At 35.1% G+C, this 21,122-nt stretch overlaps 1 protein-coding gene across 1 annotated transcript in view; it reads left to right on the top strand.

The window, feature by feature from the left end:
- oxct1a (3-oxoacid CoA transferase 1a) overlaps positions 1-21,122 on the top strand; it is a 62,190-nt gene that overhangs the window by 5,380 nt on the left and 35,688 nt on the right. The window contains exons 4-13 of the mRNA XM_058784891.1: positions 772-907; positions 1,073-1,222; positions 1,337-1,443; positions 3,150-3,210; positions 14,367-14,474; positions 14,592-14,706; positions 15,105-15,199; positions 16,011-16,059; positions 16,197-16,269; positions 18,273-18,348. Coding sequence (XP_058640874.1) covers positions 772-907; positions 1,073-1,222; positions 1,337-1,443; positions 3,150-3,210; positions 14,367-14,474; positions 14,592-14,706; positions 15,105-15,199; positions 16,011-16,059; positions 16,197-16,269; positions 18,273-18,348 — 970 coding nt within the window. The remainder of the gene's footprint in view (positions 1-771; positions 908-1,072; positions 1,223-1,336; positions 1,444-3,149; positions 3,211-14,366; positions 14,475-14,591; positions 14,707-15,104; positions 15,200-16,010; positions 16,060-16,196; positions 16,270-18,272; positions 18,349-21,122) is intronic.

Raw genomic sequence — 21,122 nt, 5'->3', positions numbered from 1 at the left:
CACTGGATTTAGACCTGTTTAGGCAATAAGTGCTACTTTTCCAACAATAGTTCAGCCTAAATTGGACATTGCTTTTTTTTTTTTAGATGTGTATTTATGGGTTTGCAGATAAGACTGTATCTGAGGGCAGTGTGCCTAACTATCTGGATTTTCAAGAGATTTCAACCATAATTCAAACTACGTTTCAAAAGTTTAGGATTTAATTTCATATTTTATTTTAATTTATTTTACATGGACAATAATATGAAACATATTTGAGCACAGAATCGGCATATTCAAATGATTTTCTGAAGGATCATGTGACACTAAAGACTGGAATAATGGCTGTTGAAAATTCAGCTTTGCATCACAGGAAGTAATAAATATTTAGAAACATATTACAATAGAAAACAGATCATTTAAATTATAATACTGTTTCACAATGTTACTGCTTTCACTGAGTTTTTGAGCACATAAATGTAGCCTCTGTGAGCATAAGAGACCTAAAACATTTGAGACAATGACATTGTGATGTTACACATTCTCTTTACTAGATCTATGACGTCAAAGGTAGCAGACAAGGAAAAATATCTAGTCCATTTCTGACTATTTATTTGACATGGTTACTTTTGAATAGTCATCAGTGGAGAATGATCATTTTTACAGTCATGTTGTGTTCTTAAGGCAAATACTAGAAGGTGATAACAGAAATGACTTATGTATTGATTTGAAATATATTGCATAAGGATATATTAAGGTGTATTTTTTTAATTTTCTTTATGGTTTACACAGAGTGGATGACTTTGGCCTGGGCCTGCTCCTTCGGACTAAACAGATCAAGCGTATGATCTCGTCATATGTCGGGGAGAATGTGGAGTTTGAGAGGCAGTATCTCAGTGGTGAGCTGGAGGTGGAATTGACCCCACAGGTGAGACCATCCTTTACCCATCCCTTTAGAATAAACACTTTGCCTCTGTTCTCAATTGCAAGTTAACTGCCAAGTATATGTATGCTAAAGATTTTATAGTACCATTCTTCCAAAGAAATCCAATCAGGTGGATTTTGTTTACCCATTGTGCTGTGTTGATGGCAGGGCACGCTAGCAGAGCGGATCAGGGCCGGAGGCGCAGGTGTGCCTGCCTTCTTCACTGCCACAGGCTATGGCACACTTATCCAAGAGGGAGGCTCGCCAATCAAATACAACAAGGACGGCACCATTGCTATTGCAAGTGAACCCAGAGAGGTCAGAGCAGCTGCTTTCATCTTCCAGTCTTATTGAGTGATACAATAATACTGCTGAAGTTTGATCAGTAAAAATAGATATAAGATTTATATCGATTTCTATGTCGTGTTTCAGGTGCGTGAATTTAATGGCCGGCACTACATCATGGAAAAATCCATCATGGGCGACTTTGCGCTGGTCAAAGCCTGGAAAGCAGACAAAGCTGGGAATGTCATCTTCAGGTACAAGTGTCTATTTTTTTCTCCAGTTGTTCAGCCCTACTTCAAATAGACTAGAAGTTGTTTTCCTTAGCTGTACAGTGTCACATGTTCACTGGTATGGTTGGTGTTTTGCCCAAACCTGAGAATAGCTATTTTCTCTCACCTTTCTGATTTCATTTAGCACAATCCCACGGACTCTTTCACTGAAGGGAAGGCCACATGAGACTCTTTTGTAAAAAGGAGACATAAACAGTACCTTATTTTAGATTAAATTTTAAAAACAGTAGACAAGGCAAACTATTAAAATGACTGTCATTTCTAACCCAGTCATTTTATTCATTATACATCCCACAGAGAATAATGTTCTAAAAATAGTACTAAAATACATTAAAAAAATAATAGTGATGTTTTTAAATATTCTTTTTAAATGCACTACCATTTAAAGGACGTCTGCTTAACAAAGCTGCATTTATTTACTCAAAAAAAAAAAAAAAATGCAGTAATATTGTGAAATATTATTACAATGTAAAATAACTTTTCTAATTGTAACATATTTTAAAATGTGTATAACATATCTTTATTGAGTTTTTTTACAGTTTTTCCAAAAAACACATCATTCTTCCCCACAACTTAACCCAGACAGGTTAAATAAATAAATAAATAAACAAATAAATCGATCAATAATAAAAAAAATAATAATAATATAAAAGATAAAATAAAATATGATACACTTCTTACATTCCATAACTTCACACATCTAAAGCATCTTCAATATCTCCATTTTTAACAAAGTCTAAAAACACCTCCCAGATATTAAAAAAATCAAAGGGTTTCTTTCTTATTACATATGTAAGTTTTTCCAACATATTTTAAAATGTAATTTATTCCTGATGATAAAGCTGAATTTTCAGCATCATTACTCCAGTCTTCAGTGTCACATGATCCTTCAGAAGTCATTCTAATATGCTGATTTGGTGCTCAGTAAACAATTATTATTTTTATCCATATTGAAAAGAGTTAAAGCTGCTTATATTTTTGTGGAAATCATCATGATTTTTATTTTTTTAAATATTCTTTAATAAATAGAAAGTTCAGAAGAACTGCATTTATTCAGACCTTTTTTTTTTTTTTTAAACAATGTACTGTAAAAGTCTTTATTGTCACATTTGATCAATTGAATTAATTCTTGCAAGATTTAGTTTTTTTTTTTAAGTATTAAAAAATCTTATTGACTGTATTATATGTATAAAATGCATTAACAAATGTTATAAAATGTTAAAACACAAAAAGCATGTTACCATATTAAAATGATTGAATTGTAAGTGTTGTAAAAATAGTTGTGTGTAGTATATTGCATTGGTCTTATATTGCATTTGAAGAGATTTCACATTCCCAACATTACATCATTTTGTACAGTGTTTTGTTTTACCACAAGGGTGCACTGTTTCCTTTTCCATTAAAAATGAATGTACTCTTATTCTGCTTTGGTTAAATTTTTTTTAGCATGGCACCACTATGGATGATGAGTTGATAATAGGTGTTTTTGACAATAGTCAAACTGATTTTTAGAGCTTGTCATTCTGGCTTATTTCACTAGATTTCATCATCAGTGCCTCGTAAACAGAGGAAAGAACATTTCAGTCTTTCATATACAACATTTCACCTCAGCTCTGGAGATTTAAAGTCAGTTTTACAGACTTTAATGTTGATCGTGTACTTTTTATCAGGAAAACAGCACGGAACTTCAACCAGCCCATGTGCAAGGCAGCCAAGATCACAATTGTGGAGGTAGGTGGATACCACATGACCACATAACATGTGCTTCTTTTAGATTCTGTTTGGTGCATTGTTACAAGTTTAAAAGCTTGTACATATATCATATTATCCATCTTATTAATTCAATTGCCCGGAACATATATCTCTTCGCCTGCGTTTCATTTCATCATTGTTTTTCACATAAACAAAATAAATTGTTGGTTTCATCTAGATCTTTGAAGTCCCCAGTTCACTCCTTTTTCATTTCCTTTCTACCAAGAGCGCTTTTCAAACACTTGTCTGCATATCAAATATGCTTTTATCTAAGCCTTTGTTCAAAACACACAGCTACGAACAAAAGACTTATCAAAAGGCATTTTCAGTCACCATGAACGAACTCCATTAATTAATATGGTCTTCCAGCATTCCGTTCTTTCTCTTGCAGCCCTGGCTAGAAATGGTTTACAATGTGAAGCAACAACTGAATTCAAAACCTTTGAGTAGAGATTTTTGTAACTAGTCTTCACTCTTTTTTGTTATCAACTTTTTTTATTTTTTATTTTTTTACATACAACATCACAACATCTATTCAAAACAACAACAACAAAAACCAACAGACATATAATCAATACTTTTAAAGAGTCCAGTCAAAAGGAAGAGAGAGTGGGAGGGAAAAAAGAAAAATTCCTTTATATAATCAAGTATGTTAAAGGAAAAACACTGCCAAGCATCAATAGTAGAAGGCTTGGCCCCATTAATTCGTGCTGTTGTACATTCACAAGTCACTATTTTCAGGAGGCTATGGATCCAATATGTTTTTCCACGCATGTGCGGTGTAAACCAGTTCTGTATTATTGTCTTCTTCGCAGCTGTAAAACCAGCAAACAACATTCTCTTTTGTATTAAGCTTATACAGACACCAGAATCATCATTAAGAAGACACAAACCTGGGTTAGCAAACCAGTCAGTTTGTAGTAAGGAGGGTAAAACCAGGTTTACATGTGTCCATATATTAATGACGATAGGACACTCCCAAAACATATGAAGAAAAGTTCCTGATGATGCAGTATTACACGCATGGCAGTTAAAATTTGGTTGTAGTTTCATTTTGAAACTTTTGTAAGGAGTTATGTATGCTCTGTGAATGACTTTGAATTGAATAAGGTGATGAGCCAAGTTTTTAAATGTTAAGCTGATGTTAGACCACACTCTCTCCCAGTCGACAGATAAATTAAGGTCAGATAATTCCCTATTCCAAATAGATTGAATAGAAAGAGGTTTTGTAATGCAATCAATAATTTTATTATATATTAAGGAAACAGATGACCGACCAGAAGATGGTGCAATCCAATCCCGCATAGGATGAGAGGAAATGGGAGATGCCCAAGGATCTCCATACGCTTTGAGAGCAGAACGTAATTGAAGAAAGACAAAATATGCGGATGCTGATAAACAAAATTTGGTTCTTAATGTCTGAAATGAACAGAGGCCCTGGTTATCATATATATCACCGCAAGCGTTTACGCCTAAAGAAGACCAAGAGGGTTGGACAAATGGACGATTTCTGCATACAAAATTAAAATTGTGTCATAAAGGTGTACTGCTACATAATTTGAAGGGTCCTCCTATCAGACGTTCATTTTAGTAGAATTAGCCACAACTGGACCAAATTTATGATTATCACCTTTTTTTCCTGTGCCAGTAAATAAAATATCTTGGAGTCTATTTGGTTTAACCATGTCGGCTTCAATCACTCTCCATGAAATTTTCGATTGAGGATCAATCCAACTAGTCTTCACTCTTCACAATCTGTTTACCAATCAATCCATTGCTAGTAGTGTTATCAGGAGGGAAGACTTTTTGCTCACTCATATTGTTTAATTGTCTTCTGCAACAATCATTTCGGATGCTATCAGCACATTAGAGCTTTTATATTTCTGCTTTTCAATCTTTATTGTGGCTATGCAGCAATATGAGCAGTTATTAGTGGCCAGTATCATCTGACAATACGGTTATTGCAGTCCCACTAAAGATAAGATTATCAGTTCACTTAACACAGAGTAATGGTTAAAGGCCTTTTTCAGTGTTTGCGCATCTGGTGATGAAAACCGTCCTGCTAGGAGAATGAATCAGTCGGCTGAGTGCTGAGAAACAGTGTGTATCTTGCATTCTCCCTCTGTTTGACTGGCTAAGCTGTTGTTTGTTGCAGCAACTCTTCAGCTTTCGCAGCAGGGACTCAGAATAAAGATTGACTCATGCCATGCGCTGCCATCACTGTTGTCTGGAGATGAGAAAAGAAAACAGTCATCTGGTTTACTACAGGTGTCTGTCTCAAATGTTTTAAAAGATAAACTCCAGGATTCTATACTTATCCATTGTGCTTATACACTACCGTTCAGTTTGGGGGCAGAATTACTTTTATTCAGTAAGGATGCATTAAACTGATCAAATGTTACAGTAAAGGCATTTATAATTTTTCAAATGGTTTCTATTTCAAATACATGCTGTGCACTTTTCTATTCATCACGGTTTCCAGGAAAATATTAAGCGGCGCAACTTTTTACAACATTGATAATAAGAAATGTTTCTTGAGCAGCAATTCAGCATATTAGAATGATTTCTGAAGGATCATGTGACACTGAAGACTGGAGTAATGATGCTGAAAATTCAGCTTTGCATCACAGGAATAAATTACATTTTAGAATACATTAAAACAGAAAACAGTAATTTGAAATTGTAATGATTTCTTTACAACTATTACTGTTTTTACAGTATTTTGATCAAATAAATGCAGCCTTGGTGAACATAAGAAACTTCTTTCAAAAACACACAAAAAATGTTATGCTAACATTTGAACTGTAGTGTAGTTTGTGAATCATTGATTTTAATACTCAATAACAAAACAAGAATGGGAGCAAACAGCAGACGCACATAATTGTCTGATTCCAATAATCAAAAATCACAAAATTCAGGGTATTTCCTATATACCCATGTTTGAGCAATAGTTTTATAAATGTAGGATGTGCAGACAAATCTGTCAATTACATTGCATTGATTGCATTTTGTTCACACCATTAACTGCAAATTCAGACCAAAAAAATGACACGATTATTTGTTCTAGGGCTGTCAATTTAATGTTAATTTACAATTAATTATTAAAACAATGGTCTAATTAATATATTAGATTCCGGTTATGATGTTCATATTTTTAATATTGTGTGTATTGGTAGTATCTTTATTATTAACATTGTTATATAATACAGTTGGAGCAAGCTACAATTAATGAATACATTTAGTTGCATTTAGTTACTATGGAGTTGGTTAATTAATACATTGTATAATTAATTATGTTACAAATCTAATTGATTGACAGGCCTAGTTAAAACTTTAGACCAAATGCATGTAGTGGAGATTTTGTGCAAATGCTTTTTGAGAGCATAGTGCTTGTGACCCAGTTTTGTGGATATTGTGTGGATATGCAAGTACATGATGGTTCCAAACAGAACCATCCTGTTATGTGAAGATGATGATGTGAATCATCCTTACAGTCCTTGATCAGCTTATTATGGTCTCTTGAGCTTGACTGGAACCAGCATAAGCTCTGTCCCATGTTTTACTTCAAAGAGACTGCCATTTCCTTTGGCCCTTCACCTGTACCCCCCCCCTGCTGTGTTGGCATATATTATCTGGCCACGGAGTACGTTATATTTTAAAGCTTCAGCATTTCTTTGACTTTCTGCCATCTGATTTTTCACTCTAAAATAGCTGAGGCCATATTTAGCTGCGTGGAAGGGAGACAGTGTTTTATGATCATCCAGTTATAATCTGCCAAAATCAGCAGCCATGTTGAATTATTTCCTCTCAATTGGCTGGCTGATGAGGCTTGCCAATGGCTCAGTGTTTCGAGAGAAGCGTTCCTGTTGCCTGTCAGAGCCAGGCGCTGGAAATACTGATGCCACTGGAGGAAACTGCCACCTTATTTCCTCTCGTTATGAAACAGACAGCGCATCACAGCGTCCTAATTAACAGGATATCTGATAGCTGCGCATCCATAAAGCTGCTATTTTCCTGATGAATTAAAAAGAAATGATCATTAGCATTAACCAAAGGAAATGCAGATTGCCAAAAAAAACAATAATAAAGCAGACAAAATCGATTCGGTCAGTCAGTTGCCAGGCGACAGAAGCCTGCACGGCAGATCCGTGGCATATTCCAGTTATCCTGTTATTGCAGGTACAATGAGGCCCAGAGCATTGTGGGATGTAAGGGCAGTTGGTTCAAACAAGGCCATATTTGCTAGTCGCTTCGGTTATAAAGGAACCGATCTGTTTTTTTCAAATTTTGTTGAAGCGACAGGTTGCATGAAATGGGTTTTCCAGGATGAGGCTAATTGGTTATTGATGAAATTCGTCCTCAAAGGTATTATCTCTCCTCCTCCCTCTGCCCAATTTCAAAACGCTGATTATCCTTTTGGTTTGTTGCACATAAATTACCAGTGCGACAGCTGGGGCGTTGTGAGCGAGTTCAGGGATATTGCAAAATGTGAAGCCAGTAGATCATAGTGTTGATTTTTTCAATCCTGTTTCAATCAAATAATTACCTAGTATGTAAAGATTTCCTTATTAGTCTGCAAATTCTTAGTTTTGCTCCCTATCACGTCTTGATCACAACTGTATAGGACACAGAAAGGTTATTATAAATAGAAATGTATTTGAAGAATTATTTCATTAATTTCAAAATGATTCATTCTATCTTTATGGATACATGATATATAATTTTTTTATGAACTTACAGTTAGTTTTCATTTTAGATTTAAAGGTTAAAAAAGGGCACAAAGGCACCAAAAGTATTATACAGTCTTAGAGTAAATGTATAAAAGTTGTCACTGGGGAAGTACCTAAAAATACTTGTTACCTTAAAAGTACATTATTAGTACCTCAAGTGTACATATTAGTACCTAGAAGAAACAAAAGTGTACCTTTTTGTACCTTTTTTGGTAACACTTTACAGTAAAGTTCATTAGCTAACATTAGTAAACATAAACTAAGAATGAACAATACTTTTGTATTTATTAATCTTAGTTAATGTTAATTTCAGGATTTACTAATGCATTATTAAAATCACAAGTTATGTTTGTTAACATTAGTTAATGCACTGAACTAACATGAACAAACAATGAACAACTGTATTTTCATTAACTAACATTAACAAAGATTAATAACTAGTGTTCATTGCACATTGTTCATTGTTTGTTCATGTTAGTTAATACATTAACTAATGTTACCAAATGACACCTTATTGTAAAGTGTTAACTTTTTTTTTTCTGAGAGTTTAAAAGTATAAAAACTGCATCAGTGAACAGTTTGTTCTTTTAATTTGAATCTTTTCAATGGATAAACTGTTCTGGTTTACAAAATGATTCGTTCACAAATCTGAGATTCTGTACCGTTGCTGAGTTGAATGATTCACTAACTGTGATTAGGTGATTAGGATCAAAAGATGATTGTGTGTGAAATTTCTTTGCTTCTCACACATATACTATAAATACTAATTTTTGCTGCTTTAATGTTGCCTTGTAATGCCTTTTTGAATACTGTACAAAACAATCTGTGAAATTACTGGTCAAAAACTGGCAGCATTTTTAATGTTAATTTACATGAAATCTCACATTACAGTTTTCACCATATAAAGTAAGGGAACAGGTTTTTACTATATAATTTTTTATAGTCTTTTACCATTAAAATGATGATATTTTTTTATAGTAAAACATCAGTCATTGTTTGCTGTAATGTGGAATAGAATGATTAAGCATATCATCTAAATTTTCTCCTTTCGTGTTATCATATGAAGCTGAATAAATTTTGACGATTTAAAAAAGCATGTGCAGAGACCGTATGATAATTAGCTATTTATATTATAGATTGCCTAGTTAGTTTATTTGAAAGTTCATTCTGTTTTATCAAGGCCCTTGGCGTAGATTCATTTTATGAAAATGTGCTTGATAAATACCATTTTTAAAACTTACCTGTTTCTTTAGAGGTCCCCTTCTCTTCAGTTGGTGCATATTCCCCTCAAGGGCCACTTGAGTGAAGTGGTAATTGTATTTAGCCTCAGGTTGGCGGCCCCCTCAAGGTGCATGCTGCTGATAGGCCAGGACTCTTCTAACATACTCATACTGAGCTGAAACCTGCTTCAAAAACATCTGGCTAGGAGCAGGAAGAGAAGAAGTAGTGTTTTTTTTTTGTAATTTAAAAATAGACAACTATTTTTAAACATACCTGTTTTTGTGTTTATTGGAAAATGTCACATGTTGTTTTGTCTTAGTGCTGTTCATGCTTCCATTGGATTTTGAGTTTGGATTTGTCTCATCATGCTCAGTGCCACAATGCCTAACTATTCTTGAAGATTATGGTTTATTTGTGCACCGTCTGTTGCCTTTGCTTGGCATTGGTATGAAGTGGGACGTGCAAAAATAAACACTGAATCATATTTAGCTACCTGCCTGATTCTAAGCGTTATGTAGAATATATCCACTGCATGCTTTTGATCGAGACACCAACTGTTTCATAACAACATGTGTCAATCATGTTCTGTAGATTTAACCAGCTTTGACAAGGATCTCGGTCCAAAAAAAGAACAAACCCTTGAAAAAAGGTTTCTCTGTATCCCTCAGGGATTTTGGATCCCTGTTTTCCTTCTTTCTAGATGACATCAAGGTTATTTTCATTCCCATTGAAGACCGAACGCCACTTCAGAGGAAGATATGTCAATATCTGAGTTAATTCCTGGGGGCTGCTTGTGTATACATATAGATAATATGTGACATATAGTATCACATGATATCTGTATATGATGTGTAATTTATAGCTCAAAAAGCATAGATATTTTATTTTATTGTAATTTATTATAAACAAAATGATATTAATGAATATTACAACACTAACAAATTAACAAAGTGATAATGCATAATGTATTGTAAAGCTAGTACACACAACACCTTTTCACATTATAAATGAAAAATATTATATAAAATAATATAACACAAATGCAGCAATATAAAGCAGTAAATTGTCCTTTACTGCAGCGATTTTCTTGTACATAATATAATATAAAATAAAATATTAATGTTGCATCTAAAATCAGTATACACACTATTTTTCACGTTAAAGCAGTATATACTTTCTTATTACATTATAAATTAAAAAATACTTTACTTTATATAATATAAATGCAATATATAGTCCTTTAAGGCAGTTATTTTTGTATCTAGTCTAATATGATATAATATAATATATAATGTAATGTAATAGCAATTCACCTCTGTAATTGTCACTTTAAAGGAATAGTCCAACCAAAAAAAAAAAAAAAAAAATTGTCATTTATTAAAACTGTAATTTGTTTTCTTTCTTTCAGTAATGACAGTTTTGTGTAATAACAGCATAAAGATTTGGCCTGACATGAGGTTGACCATTTTCATTATGGGTGTACTGTTCCTTTAACCACTATACTATCTATTTGTATCTTAGCATATATGGTAAATGCATGCATGAAGGGTTAATGAGGCAGCAAACTCTGCAGAGAGAGTGTTGCTAACTCCAACAGATTTAATTTTGTGCTCCGCATTAAACCCTTAGGCCGTCTGGAAGCCTGAGCCCTTCAATCACTCTCTGCCCTGCGCAGCCCGTCTGATGATAAAAAGCCAAACGCCACCAGCGGTAACCATGACAACAGCAACACCGCTCAATCTAGGCTCATCTTTTTGCCCTCTCTAACGGCGCCGTGTGCAGAGGACACATTTGTAATATTTCAAGAAATGTCCCTCTATGTGCGATGCACAAGTGTGCAGAATCTGAAAAGTAAAGTCAGACTGTTGAGGTCTGTAGGATCCTTAGGAAGCCTGGCCTTTGTTCTCTGTTTGTGCACATCTGCAGGGCTTAAACATGCTTTGGGTGCATCGATTTGCTTCTCGGCGAAGTGTGTTTTCTCCCCCGAGCCTTTATCTGAGCTTCAGATTTTGTTCAGTATTTTAAGAGCTTATTTTTGGTCCTTAAAGGAGTGCTAAGCCGCTCTGTGAGCTCTCAGCGGTGCTGTCTGTGAAACCACGTGTGCGGCTTTGTGCTGTTATCACACACACCACCAGAACAGGTACAACATCAACATTCATCACGGGAGGATGCGGTTGAAAATACGTTTCTGCAACATGAGACCTACTCGGCAAAATTTAAAGTTTACACTGTATGATTTCTGATCACAAAGTTCATCCAAAAATTGAAATATCTTTTAAATCCTGTATCATTTTCTCTGTTCCATGAAACATAAAGAGTTTTTTAGCAGGATGTTTCACACGCTATTGGTTGTAATGTGTACCTTGTAACTGGCCACGATTTGCAAATATTAAAGTTGCACAAATTAAATATTAATTACTAATTTTTGAGTATTACTAATATTTAATCACCATAGGTTTGTTATTAGTAATGGTAAACACTATCTCTTGTTTCTCGTAATTGGTTACAAGTGCCACATTTGCATATGCAAATATTAAAATTGCACAAATGAAATATTAATTAGTATTTAGTATTAGTATTAGTTAATTAGTATGGAGTATTAATAATTAAGTGCCAGGTTTGTTATTAGTAATGGTTTCTTGTAACTATTTACAAGTGCCAAATTTGAATACAAATATTTAAATTGCAGAAATTAATTATTATTGGAGTATTAGAAATGAATCACTAGGTTTGTTATTAATAAAGTTAAACACTATTGGTTCTTGTGTTTCTTATAAAAAGGTTAGAAGTACCAAATTTGAATATGCAAATATTAAAATAGCACAAACTTGGGGTGTTAATAATGAATTAGGGATAGTTGACCCAAAAATTTAAATTCTATCTTTTATTACTTACCCTCATGTCGTTCCAAGAAAACAAAAATAACGACTTTATTAAACAATTTCTCCTCTTCCGTGTCAGTCTCCACCGTGTGGAGATGAACAGAGGTCTTAGGGGTTTGGAACGACATGAGGGTGAGTAATTAATGACAGAATTTTAACTATCGCTTTATCAATGGGAAATGTGCTTGCATTTTTTTGTAACCAGTTAGAAGTGCCAACTTAGAATATTCAAATAATAAAATTCACAAATATTGGTAGCTACTATGGAGTGTTAATAATTAATCACTTTGTTATTAATAATGGTCATTTTTGCTCATGTTAATTGTATGTAAAAGAGCTATGTGCATTTTCTGCCAAACATCTCTGTAAAAACTGACTTTCATGAAAAGTGTCACTTTAGCCTGATATATAAAGGAGTTTTAGAAACTTGAGTTCAAGATTAGTGGTTACGGAAAGTTTGTGATTTTTTTTTTTTTTTTAAACTGAGTAGCTGTCAGCACTTTATTCCCTGCTTCTCATATCCTCTAGTCTCTAAAGAGAGATAGGTTAACATTTCCCCATTTGCAGGGCAAACCCTCCTCAATCAGACTGCTTATATGTGACAGGTTTATTGTTCCCTGTAGGCTCCTCAAACCTGCCCATATCAATGGTGTGTGAAGTCTCTGTAAAGGTAAAATCAACATCAATTCAGAATAAAAGCTTTTTCCTACATCTGACAAAGTGTAAGGCGTCGCCACCATTTTCAAGGGGCAGTTTGACCTACAGAGGATGGTATGTTTTTCAGCTGTAATGGATCGCAGACAGAGAGCTGATGATAGATGATGATACAGGGCACTGAAGAATTATCTGACACTGAACTGTCATCTAGCCTGGCATCATTTTAAACTGTAGGTTTTCAACCTCACCCAAGAGTCGCAAGTCTTAAAAAAATGGGTTGTCAGGATAATTTAAAGAGAGAGTTCACCCAAAAATGAAAATTCTGTCAGTAATTACTCACCCTCATGTTGTTCCAAACCCGTAAGACCTTTGTTCATCTTCTGAACACAAATTAAGATGTTTTTGATGAAATCCAAGAGCTCTCTGACCCTGCATAGACAGCAGTGCACCACCATTGTGCAAAGTTTATCCTAATGCATTCACTTCAGATTGCTGCGTATGCAGGGTCAGAAAGCTCTCGGATTTCATCAAAAATATCTTAATTTGTGTTCCGAACATGAACGAAGGTCTTACAGGTTTGGAACGACATGAGAGTGAGTAATTAATGACAGAATTTTCATTTTTGGGTGAACTATCCCTTTAAGGAAAATGTGTTTGTAAATATTTACAGCCTATATGTATGTAATAAATTCCAGTACTCAGGGAAGAAGGCAGGAACTAGCAAATGACATAAACATAAACAACATAAAGAAAGTAGAGAGGCAGCTGCCTCACAGCTTATTCCTTTATTGGCAGAGATGAATTTTCAGCATGATTACTCCAGTCTCCAATGTCACATGATCCTTTAGAAATCATTCTAGTATGCTGATTTGGTGTTTAAGAACCAAATCCAAAAAAGAAAAGAACCAATCTTTTCTAAAGTCTTTACTGTCACTTGTGATCAATTAATGCATCCTTACTGAATAAAAGTATTACAAAAAAATAAAAAAATCTTACTGACCTCAAACTTTTGTATGTATTTGATATATACAATGATATAATGATATTCAGCCGATAAATAGGCTAAAGCGTAACATTCATCAGCTGGAAAAAATGGTTCCGAAAGTGATATTGTTTCTCTGTGCCTTTATCGTTATAGTTGTGGTGTGGACTTTGCTATTCTTTAATATTGAGAACGACTTTTAGACCTATATCTTTATCGTTATCTTTATAGTTATCGTGCTTTGTGTGAACGGGCCTTTAATAGCTGCGTTCTGTTATTGCACTAAATTAGTTTTTGAACCTTACGGATTATGCAAAATAACCAAAATATTATTCATTGCAGGTGATCTGAAGTCCGACAGTGCTTTAAAAGGGATGAATGTAGAGAAGCAACTTATCCGACAGTTTGCCATGCTGACAGTACTGATAGACTCTTAATGTGCGAAGTGCTACATACTGTCAACATCCTATAACTGTCTCTGAGAGGTTACAGCACCCGCTCTAACCACTACACACTAAATTTAAAGCTACTTAAAATGATCGTGACCGTACTAATCAATGGACAGTCAGCAGTTCTGCCCATCTGTAGTTCCTTTCTTATTGCAAAGAAACAAGAGATCTTAACCTCATTGTCATCATCAGCTGGTCTATGTTCTGTCTTCAGGTGGAGGAGATTGTAGACGTGGGCACGTTTGCAGCAGAAGACATCCACATCCCCAGCATCTACGTCCACAGGATTGTCAAGGGAGATAGCTACGAGAAGCGGATCGAGGTGAGGTGACTTGACTTGACTCGTCTGGCTCGTTTCTATCAGTTTTCCTTTATCCAGCTATACTCTGTCATCTTTTTTTTTCTTCTTATTGCCGCCCCTCTGTCTGACCTTTTGCAGAGGCGTACAGTAAAGAAAGGCCAGGCTGAAAATCCCAAACCCAAGAAAGACTCTGATATTGTGAGAGAGAGGATTATTCGCAGAGCTGCGCTGGAGTTTGAGGACGGGATGTATGGTATGTACGGTGTTTCAGACCATGTCGCTTACATTTGATCGATTTTAATTTCACACTGAAGACTGAAAATTAAAATCCTGCCATCATTTATTCACCCTCATGTCGTTCCAAAACTGTATGAGAGTTTTGTGAACATAAAAAGGGGAATTTTGAAGAATGTGTCTTTGCCATGCAATTACAATGAATGGGAATTGAAGCTTTCAGAGCATAATAGAAGTGAATCACACAACTTGTGTGCATATTTCAAATATATGAAAGCTATATTGAAATTTGGTGACGTTTTCCTTTAATTTTAACCAGTTATTATAAGTAACAATGGTTTTAATGTTTGCTAAGAATGTCATTTCATGTGTGTCTCTCATGATAAATCTGTTAATGCGGTTTGATAACCTTTTTAGCTAACCTGGGCATCGGAATCCCTATGCTGGCCAGTAATTTCATTAAATCAGATATTACCGTCCACCTGCAGAGTGAAAATGGCATTCTGGGGCTGGTAAGCTCTCTTTTTACAGATTTGTATTGAATTTGCTAAATACGGTTATAGATTTGGTTATACAAGCATTTGAAAATCCTGTCTGTTATGATTTTATTGTTCTTGCATTCTTGTTTATTTTAATGAAACAGAAAATCACTCAAAAAAATAATAGTTGCTTATGAAATTTTTTAAATGTTGACATGCATGAAATTATTTAAAAACTACACTACAAGTCAAAAGTGTTTTGAATACTTTTATTCATCAAGGACACATAAAATGAGTTAAAAGTGACAGTAAAGACATTTATAATGTTACAAAGGATTTCTGTTTTAAATAAATGCTAATCTTTTGAATGTCCTTTCCTTTCCACAAAACTATCAAGCAACACAGCTTTTTTTTATCATTGATTATAATGGGAAATATTTATTGGGCAGCAAATTAGCATATTTGAATGATTTCTGAAGGATCACGTGAGACTTTACATTAAAAAAAACCCTCCAAATTTTTGAACTGTAGTGTACATTACAATATATGCAACAATATATGTACAATAGTGTATCTAGTTTGTATGATTTGTATTGTATTGTTGTTTAATGTCAAATATGACCACTATTAGATATACAGCAGGTATCATGTATGAAAGGAATAATAATGAATTTAGACACACAAACAATATTCTTCATCTACATTCAACAGTTGAATCCTTGGCTCCATCTGACTTTAAGTGTTGTTAAACGTCATATTTATTTTTGTAAATCATAAAAGCATTCATAAGTACTGTTGTTTTTTTTTTTTTTTTTTTTTTTTTTGTGCTTTTTGAATAATTCAGGGCCCTTACCCAACAGAGGAAGAAGTTGATCCAGATCTCATCAACGCAGGTAATAATTATCCCTGATTTTCATACTAGTAGACAGTCATACAGCATTAGCATTGCATAAATTGCCTTTTAATAACCTAATTTGTCCATTCAGAGCACTTAATGAAATCTCTTTCCATTTCACCCTCACCCTTTCAGGTAAAGAAACTGTCACAGTTCTTCCTGGAGCCGCTTATTTCTCTAGCGACGATTCCTTTGCCATGATCAGAGGGTAAGGACGAATCACATTTAAGTCTAACGTTATTCAATCATATTTAAGGACTTTTTTATATAAATTCAGTGTGTTATAACCATTCCCACAAAACATTTTTCACAAGTTGACTTTCAGTAGATTGTTCCTCAGACAGCCTGAGTACTTTGACCCAGATACTGACACTTTTAAAGTGGCCAGCTGTGGGTGGAAGAGCTCACTTAGACATTCCGGTAATAAATGTGACTTTTCGTGTCGAATGAAGCGCTGTGGCTGTTTTGTGGCGTAAGGGCTTGATTTGGAGCAGGTAAATGGTTGTTTGCTGGGTGTTAATGGTGAAAGTGAGGGATGGAGCGGAGGCAGAATATACAATGAGTCGGCCGTGATGCTGCCTGCGCCTCAGGCCACGTTGGCTGACATTTTCAGCTCTGTCAAAACAGGTGGCTACTTTAATTGGATGCTTCTTGTACAGCTCAGTAGGGTGAGACGGCCGGAATGAAGGTGCTTTGTCTCTGCCGGGACCGTTCTGGCCTTCACAGAGAGATCGTGCAGTGCTGTCGATAAAGCAATTGACTCTTGCTGGTCTTAAGTGCGTGAGTGTGTAATTGTGTATCCTGTGTGTGTGAATATCAATTTCCTGATGACACCATTTTAAGTGGTGTTTTTCCCAGTGTACTTTATGAGGGCCCAAAAGCTACTGGAGTCTAAGACCACTAATAATATTTATATAAAGAGAGATTTATTTCAATATATGCATATAAAAACATATTTCTTATATGTACTGGTTATTTTGATTCCTTCCAGTTATCTGTTTTAGTGCAATCATAAGTTAAAATTTGCTTTTAATAATTCTGTTATTTGCATAGCTGTATGTAGAAAACTCCCCGTTGATGCTTTATGAGCCTTATCGATTTTTCCACAGGCAGCTGACGCCTTCTTCCCACAAGCTTCACCGTTATTTCTGTTTTATCCGTCTGCGAATTCAGCAGCGGTCATATATTTAGGCCTTAATTGTCTGGTGCAATAGGGAGCACAGTGAATGGTCATGGGGTCTTTGCTGTTCCCAGCACAAGGGGAGTCGTGACAGCACATACATTAAGAATAGAGCCCTTCCACCCACTTACAGTCTGTCTGTAGATTCATGAATAAGACCTTCTGACAATCCAGTGGTTTAGTGGTGCACTATTTCAAGCCAATAGGCTCAACTTTTTGGCACACAGGACCTTGCTACTTAAAAGATTTGGTCTAGTCTGTTAGGAAGTGTTGATGTTTTTGGGATGGCCTTTTAGAATCGACAGTTTTTCTTAAAGGGATACTATACCCAAAGATGAAAATTCTGTTTAATTACTCACCCTCTTGTCGTTCCAAACCCGTAAAACCTTTGTTCATCTTCAGAACACAGATTAAGATATTTTTGATGAAATCCGAGAGCTTTCTGACCCTGCATAGACAGCAATGCAACTACCACATTCAAGGCTCAGAAAGGTAGTAAGGACATTGTTAAAATAGTCCATGTGACATGATCAGTGGTTCGACCTTAATTTTATGAAGCTACGAGAATACTTTGTGTGTAAAGAAAACAACAATAGGGACTTCAATAGCAATTTCTTCTCTTCCGTGTCAGTCATTGACACGCATGCGTGTACATTCCTCTGCTTTTAAACAAGGCAAGACAGATCCAGGTTCTACATCAGAACGCCGGCTCCTGCGTGGTACTCTCGTGGAAGTTAAACACAATATTGGCAAATAAAGACATGGTCACATTTAAGATTGTTCAGTGAATTTTCATGGACAAAATCCAGTCATTTCTATAGGAAGCTGAAATTGTAGGAGCAAAAGATTTCCAAATGCAAATATCGAAAAAGGTTTAGTTGAAACCAACAGAAAGCTGGTTGTTTTGAAAGCCGTGTTTTATATATTGCTATACTTTTGACAACAGACAATAGACCTTTTTTTCCCCATGAAATTTCAGCATAATGACAGTTTTCCCATTGTTGATTTGATTTATTTTTTGTTTCCTCCAGGGGTCATGTCAACTTGACCATGTTAGGAGCCATGCAGGTATCCAAGTATGGAGATCTAGCCAACTGGATGATTCCGGCAAGTTCACAACTTAATTTCCTTATTTATACAGTACGACTGACTTTGAACAATAAGAGTGAAGCCGAAACAAGATTTGTGTAAAATTTCACTTGCTTCAATCCAGCCATTTGTATCTCGCACATAAAACATTTTGTTGTTTTGCAGATACTGTATGTTTTTAATTGCTAATAGTTGTATCCTTCTTAAGTATTTTAAGACACCTGTACAAGGTAAAACCTTATCCATAGTTTCATCATGCACACATTCATTGCTGAATCAAACCGAACTTCAAGACCATCATAGCCCAACTCCAATTCTTTCCCTTCTTTCTCCCGCTGAAATTAACTCGAGAGCTTTCCTTTTGTTTTATGGAAATCACTGAGCAGCTAATGACAGAACTCGCAGCGTGAAATCAGAAATGACTTATGTAGAAGATGATGTTCTCTGAGGAGCACAAATACAGATGTATGGTGTCATTTTACGCCTGTTACCGTCTCCTTTCAAGCAGAAAAAATAAGTTGTCACTCAGGTAGCACTTGTATGAACCCATGAAGAGTTTAATTCATAATGTAACATGGTAGTGCAAACGTGCATAACAATTTTGGTCTGTATATTAACTAAACCAAAAGCTAATCCAGATTTTCAGGATCCAAATTTGACTTTAGACATGTCTAATCTGTATTTTTTTGGGTCACAATCCACGAGTTGAGAACCACTACAGTTAAGAACCACAACGTAAATCTCAACAGTTGAAATGTACAATAGCCAGTGAGCTAACATGGACTCCAGTTAATCCGACCCACATTGTTCAGTGTAATTCTTTCTTACAGTCATCCAAGTATTGTCTACACATCAGTTAGCCTGCTATTGTCCTAAATCCAAAGTCATTGCTTCCTTCTAGGTTAACAAAAGGGTTTCCAAGGCTTAATGAGAGTCAGTGTTGGCTGTGGTTTTTTGGAGCCGTTTTTCTGCTGGCTGTCGCCTGTGGCGCCTGGTCCTGCTGTCAGTTGAGGGACTGTCGATACACAGCTGCCCTGCATGCAGACACCTCTGCAGGGTTATTTATAGTTCTCCAGTGCCCTCGCCCTGTCACTGACTGATGCCTCCCAGCCTCCTGGCCCTCTGCGCGTCTCGCTTATCGAGTTTGGTTGAAGGTTATTTCTCTCAAACTGGTGCACATGGACCATGAGATGCACTCTGCTTTCGGTGATTTTTTTTTTCCCCCCTCGCTTGCACTTTGGTAAGGGCAAAATGTGAAGCAGAGATCACACTCATGAAAGATGTGCTACTTAATGTGTCTAAGATGGCGAAGAAATGGATTGGTGAGCTGATAACATTTAAATTAATGTGTTTGTCAGAGGCTTTTATCCAAAGCGACAGCAACATAGCATTCAGAGTATACACTTTATCACTTTGTGTGCTCCCTGAGAATCAAACACATGACATTGGTGTTGCTAGTGCTTTGCTTTACTATTTGAGGGCCCTGCTTTACCATTTCTACCCTCTTATAATGGAACTTCAATGGGTTCCGGGGAGAAATATGTTATTTTATTATGTGTTTCAATATATAAAATGTATATTATTTATTGAACCTTTTATTTATATATATATATATATATATATATATATATATATATATATATATATATATATATATATATATATATATATATATATATATATAATTATGATTATTATTATGATTATATATATATATATTTTTATTTTTATTTTTGCTAAAACTATGACCATTTTATTTTATTTTATTTTATTTTATTTTTATTATTATTTATTTTTATTTCCATTTTATTCCAAAGCTTTGTTTGGTATATTCTAATAAATGATACAATTCTTTTGTTTACTAATATAATTAATTTTTTATTTATTTCAATAAGACTATGTTGTGATTTTTATTTTATTTTATTTTAATCTAATTACTGGACATTTCAGAAATCTCAGGCTTACTCATTTTTACCTGCATACTGGAAAACTAAAACTGCCTACCCATTACACAATATGTACAAATGCTTTCAGAATAAGGATGTATTTGTAAACAATAGTTATACAAAGTATTTGATCTAAACTCGAATAGCCTTTACCAAAAGGTAATTTTAGATCCATTCATACTTTTACACATTTATTTACATATGTCTGACTCTTTTCAGTCAGAAACATAAAGCGTTCTACTAGCTTAAACAGTGGTGCATAGTATTAGCAACAGCAAGTTCATGGGTCGATTTCTAGGGAAGTGTGCAATGTAAATGTAATGCAAATTTAACCTAAATACAACATACCTGTAAAGTCTATATTCTCCCGTGATGGTATGTTTAGGTCAGTAGCTGTCTGTGGGGACATCAGAGTACATTATCAAAAATAAATAGATTTGCATGCAGCACTAGAGTGTGCTGTTCTAAGCTGTCTTTAGCCTTTAAACTCTTAATGAATCAGACAAGCCTGGCAGACTAATTACAATAATCCCTCCAATTACTGTGAGCTCCCCAGCCACCTCTCAAGACTAAAGGGACAACAGTCTGTAATGTAGCCAGAGGGCCTAGCTGGAAGACTCATACTATCAAGAGAGGAACAGGGACGTTATAAGATCCCTCCTCTTCCATCTGCTCATCGGCTGATAGCAGCTCTCTCTCCACAGCATCCTAAATGATGATGAAGACATGCTACATCAAATAGTCATGGCATCTTCAACAGGGGGCCGGTAACAATAAGAAGCGGAAGAGTTGTGTCAGGGTGTGCCAGATTACAGTGTGAACTATTATTTATGGGAAAAATTAGTG

This window comes from Onychostoma macrolepis, chromosome 08 (assembly GCF_012432095.1).
Source record: "Onychostoma macrolepis isolate SWU-2019 chromosome 08, ASM1243209v1, whole genome shotgun sequence".
Taxonomy (NCBI): domain Eukaryota; kingdom Metazoa; phylum Chordata; class Actinopteri; order Cypriniformes; family Cyprinidae; genus Onychostoma; species Onychostoma macrolepis.
This window is presented reverse-complemented; position numbering and strand designations above follow the sequence as displayed.